This window comes from Coregonus clupeaformis, chromosome 9 (genome assembly GCF_020615455.1).
Source record: "Coregonus clupeaformis isolate EN_2021a chromosome 9, ASM2061545v1, whole genome shotgun sequence".
NCBI lineage: Eukaryota > Metazoa > Chordata > Actinopteri > Salmoniformes > Salmonidae > Coregonus > Coregonus clupeaformis.
The window spans coordinates 3,908,394-3,913,481 of NC_059200.1; the positions used below are offsets into that span (position 1 = coordinate 3,908,394).

Genomic DNA, 5,088 nt, shown 5'->3' on the forward strand with positions numbered 1-5,088 from the left:
GACTAAAGCATCCGCCAACTCCTGGACAGTCTGTGGTGCAACGTGGTGTTGGTGGATGGAGCGAGACATGATGTCCCAGATGTGCTCAATGGATTCAGGTCTGGGGAACGGGCGGGCCAGTCCATAGCATCAATGCCTTCCTCTTGCAGGAACTGCTGACACACTCCAGCCACATGAGGTCTAGCATTGTCTTGCATTAGGAGGAACCCAGGGCCAACCGCACCAGCATATGGTCTCACAAGGGGTGTGAGGATCTCATCTCGGTACCTAATGGCAGTCAGGCTACCTTTGGCGAGCACATGGAGGGCTGTGCGGCCCCCCAAAGAAATGCCACCCCACACCATGACTGACCCACCGCCAACCCGTCTTGCTGGAGGATGTTGCAGGCAGCAGAACGTTCTCCACGGCGTCTCCAGACTCTGTCACGTCTGTCACGTGCTCAGTGTGAACCTGCTTTCATCTGTGAAGAGCACAGGGCGCCAGTGGCGAATTTGCCAATCTTGGTGTTCTCTGGCAAATGCCAAACGTCCTACACGGTGTTGGGGTGTAAGCACAACCCCCACCTGTGGACGTCGGGCCCTCATACCACCCTCATGGAGTCTGTTTCTGACCGTTTGAGCAGACACATGCACATTTGTGGCCTGCTGGAGGTCATTTTGCAGGGCTCTGGCAGTGCTCCTCCTGCTCCTCCTTGCACAAAGGCGGAGGTAGCAGTCCTGCTGCTGGGTTGTTGCTCTCCTACGGCCTCCTCCACGTCTCCTGATGTACTAGCCTGTCTCCTGGTAGCGCCTCCATGCTCTGGACACTACGCTGACAGACACAGCAACCTTCTTGCCACAGCTCGCATTGATGTGCCATCCTGGATGAGCTGCACTACCTGAGCCACTTGTGTGGGTTGTAGACTCCGTCTCATGCTAGCACTAGAGTGAAAGCACCGCCAGCATTCAAAAGTGACCAAAACATCAGCCAGGAAGCATAGGAACTGAGAAGTGGTCTGTGGTCACCACCTGCAAAACCTGTCCTTTATTGGGGGTGTCTTGCTAATTGTCTATAATTTCCACCTGTTGTCTATTCCATTTGCACAACAGCATGTGACATTTATTGTCAATCAGTGTTGCTTCCTAAGTGAACAGTTTGATTTCACAGAAGTGTGATTGACTTGGAGTTACATTGTGTTGTTTAAGTGTTCCCTTTATTTTTTTGAGCAGTGAATATATATATATATATATATATATATATATATATATATATATATATATATATATATATATATATATATATATATATATATTAATATGATTTGAGGACCAGCAGTGGAGATTTATTTCCTTTAAAAAAGAACTTGCTCAAGTGAGGTCTGAACTCACTGCTGTCATAGCCCTCAAACCTCAAGCTAACTGCCTTAGCAGACTGCGCCATCAGTCAGTGATAGTGGCAGTTATAAAATTCAGCTATTTGACAAGATCACCATCGTCTTCAACTTATTTTACGATGTAGCTATGAATATAAACATATAATCCTCCTATATGTTTTTTTCCCCATAAAAGCACATGGATATGTTTGAAACGGTAAGCTAAAACGTTGAATTTGGTCATATTTGCGAAAACGTGCCTTTTGAATTTTGTGTAATGTCAGTAGCCCATAAGGAAGCATCATGCAATTTATATTGGCACACCACTTTTAATAAACTAAACCATGAAGTTGGAGGATTTAGAATCTCCCTCTGGTGGCCAAGTTGACCTGTTTAACAAATGCGATTGGATGATGGCTCTACCGTGTAAGGTTTCTGATAGGTTGATTCGTTATTCTGTTACCCGATATAATTATGTGCTCAGCTGGTCGTACTCAGCATAGTGTCTAATTGTGTCAGGTTGGCCTATGAGAAAAGCTAGCAGCTAGCCATGTTAGACCACAGGTCTAAACCTCAAGTGTAAGCAAAAGTCTTGCGAGTATGGCCCCCTGTTGTTTTCTCTGATGAGGTGAATTGAGCACTTTTAGAATGTGCTCTTTTCAATCTGTTCAGCAGATAATCTACATCATTCAGAACACCATCATTTGTATCTGTACGTCATTCGGCGCATGACCAATTCCAACTTGACACAAAAGAAGAGAAGCCGAGTCGATGGCCCCAGCTCAGTCAGCCCAGTCAGCAGGGTTTGCAGGTTCTAATTGTAAAATATTTGCCCTAATTTTTATTTTCTTTGATGTCCAGGCAGTGCTCTGCTCCTGTCCTCAGGTGCTGCCCAAGCCTGATTTATGGGGATAGGGTTCCACAGGAGCTCCCCTAAATTACATGAGAGAGAGAGGGAGGGAGGGAGAGAGAGAGAGAGAGAGAGAGAGAGAGAGAGAGAGAGAGAGAGAGAGAGAGAGAGAGAGAGAGAGAGAGAGAGAGAGAGAGAGAGAGAGAGAGAGAGAGAGAGAGAGAGAGAGAGAGAGAGAGAGAGAGAGAGAGAGAGAGAGAGAGAGAGAGAGAGAGAGAGAGAGAGGCGACTTTGGAGAGCTAATTGCATGGACAATTCTAACCCAAAATAGATAAGAGAGTTCCTCTTCCCTCCCTCCTTCTCCCACATTGGTAAGACGAGGGGAAACTAGCACAACGCAGATTAGGCTGCTATCTGATAAACACACAATTTGTCACGGATGTCCAGTGACTAATATTCATGGGACACCAACTAAGATAAATATCAGAAAAATGTGCACCAGAATAAATAGCACCAGTCTAAGCAACGTGACTAGTAAGCTGCAAAATAATAGGTATTTGAGAGGAAATAAATGCATTTGTGGATTTACATCGAAGCAAGCTTCATACATTGGAGCACCCTCTCAGAGCCGAAGTGATTCATCAATGGCCTAGATACGGTATGTTCCAAAAATAATTAATAGGCAGAAGTCAAGAAAAAGTCAATTGTCATGCCAAAAATGAGCACTTTACTTTTGCTTTTTATATATTTCAATTCCGTGGAAGTGTTGAAACACTTAGAGATCCTGTAAGGGGTGAGGGAGTGTCTGTGGAGGAGGAGGAGGTGACAGCCCATTTGCCTTGAGGGCGCCCATAAACCAGGTAGAGAAAGCGCACCATTCCTCATAGGTGACTGTACCATGTGACTGGAGGAGAAGGGCTGGCTTTAAAAAGCTGGCAGGGCCATCCCGCGGAGGCAGAGATAATCACAGGGCACCAGAGGAGTCGGAGAGGAGACGGAGACCAGGGCTGTCAGGACATAACACCCAACAACATCCCGACTGACAGCCCCGTGAAAGACGCCGCGGGACACAGCACCCAACACCAACCCGACCGGCAGCTCCGTGAAAGACGCCGCAGGACACAGCTCCCAAAACCAACCTGACCGGCAGCCCCGCAGAACAAGCCACGGTTCAACAGCAGAAGAGGGGCTGGCATAGCGACGGCAGCTATAGGAACACACCAGGTACACAGCATCTAATCTACCTCATAGCCTCCACTATACAAGAAGAATTACACAAAGCTACAGACAGCGGCTACATAGAAACAACTAAGTAGACAGTGGCTACAGAGCAACTACAACAACAGCCAGTGATGATGAGCGGAAGCAGTCTGGAAAGGTCAGAGGAATTCTCAGAGGAGGACCTGGAGCTGAGCATGCTGGGTCAGGGGGAGGATGATGAGGCGAGCGACGGCAGCCCCAAGGGCCCCTTGCAGGACAGCGAGGGCTCGGCCAGCAGCCCCCCCAGCGACGACCCTGAGGAGGGACAGTCCAAGAAGCGTAGCCGCCCGGTCCGCTCCAAGGCCCGCCGTGTGGCCGCCAACGTACGCGAACGCAAACGTATCCTGGACTACAACCAGGCCTTCAACGCTCTGCGTGTGGCACTCAACCACGACCTCAGCGGCAAGCGGCTCTCCAAGATTTCCACCCTGCAGAGGGCCATCAACCGCATCTCGGCCCTATCTGTCTTCCTCAGCTCCAACCCCCCCAGTAAGCCCTGCTCCCACTGGGAGTGCCACAGGCCAGCTGGGGGGCCATTGGTGGTGGGAAAGGTGGGGACATCAAGGCTGGACCTGCCCAGGGTGTCAGTCGCTCATCGCCTGGAGCCCCAGAACTACGTCTCCTGGAACCACGCATCACTCCCCCATCAGATCCAGCCCCAACAGGGAACCCACCCTCACCCTCACAGGCTGCCAACAGAGACACACCTCTACATGGACAGCATGGGCTCCTCATGCCCCACCTCACCATACTACCCCTGCTACCCCGCCAAGGGCCAGTTGTACACCTCAAAAGGACACTGTGGGACAGGAAACCCCTTGGAGCAGCCGCCCAGCCCTATTAGGTACACCCAGGTGGGCGAGGGGCTGGGGTACCAGACGGGGGTGTGGGCCTCCTGCGCCCAGGGCTATATGGACGCGTTTATGGAGTCGTCTCCAGCCCTGGGCCTCCCCTGGCAGGTGAGCTACATCCAGGAGACAGCAGGCCCCCAGCACAGCTTGCCCCTGCTCTGACACTAGGACCAGAGAAGTTATGGCCTAGCTATCCACCACTGTGACCCCTGGAGCCTGGAGAATAGACCAGCCAACTGTCCTAATGATCTCAGGGAAAAATATGAAAAAGTGAGCTTCATGTGCTCTCACTGTTGCAATGGATTCAGTATTACAGTGCTACTCTCTAAAGTAGAGACACTGAATTAGTTTCACGTTTTAATGTCAAAGTGAAATGCCTTTCTTGCAAGCTCTAAACCCAACAATGCAGTAATCAATAACAATGTAACACTAAAAATAACATAAGGTAGAACGAGAAAGTATGTAAGCATACTATATACAGGGTCAGTCAGTTCCAGTACCATATTTACAATGTGCAGGGATACTGGAGATGTTATCTAACAATGTAAATATGATTGTCATATCTTGAATGCAATGGCAATGTACATTTCTGGATGTTTTAAACATGACCATTCAAGCCTTGTTTTTTGTTTAAAATTATAAGGCCAATGAATGTTGTTCTTATAGATGTAAAACTTTCAACTGCTCAAAACACACACCTCACTTGTCCAAAGTGTTGAGAGTCTGAATGTATAGCAGCAATCCTCTTTACAAACCCAACAAACAAACGTGTTTTA

The 5,088-nt window shown here is 48.6% G+C and overlaps 1 protein-coding gene across 1 annotated transcript; it reads left to right on the forward strand.

The window, feature by feature from the left end:
• Positions 1-3,171: 3,171 nt before the first annotated feature.
• LOC121574324 (class A basic helix-loop-helix protein 9-like) lies at positions 3,172-4,742 on the forward strand. The gene has a single exon (XM_041886940.1). The coding sequence runs from the start codon at positions 3,554-3,556 to the stop codon at positions 4,472-4,474; it is 921 nt and encodes a 306-aa protein (XP_041742874.1). The 5' UTR covers positions 3,172-3,553; the 3' UTR covers positions 4,475-4,742.
• Positions 4,743-5,088: the final 346 nt, after the last annotated feature.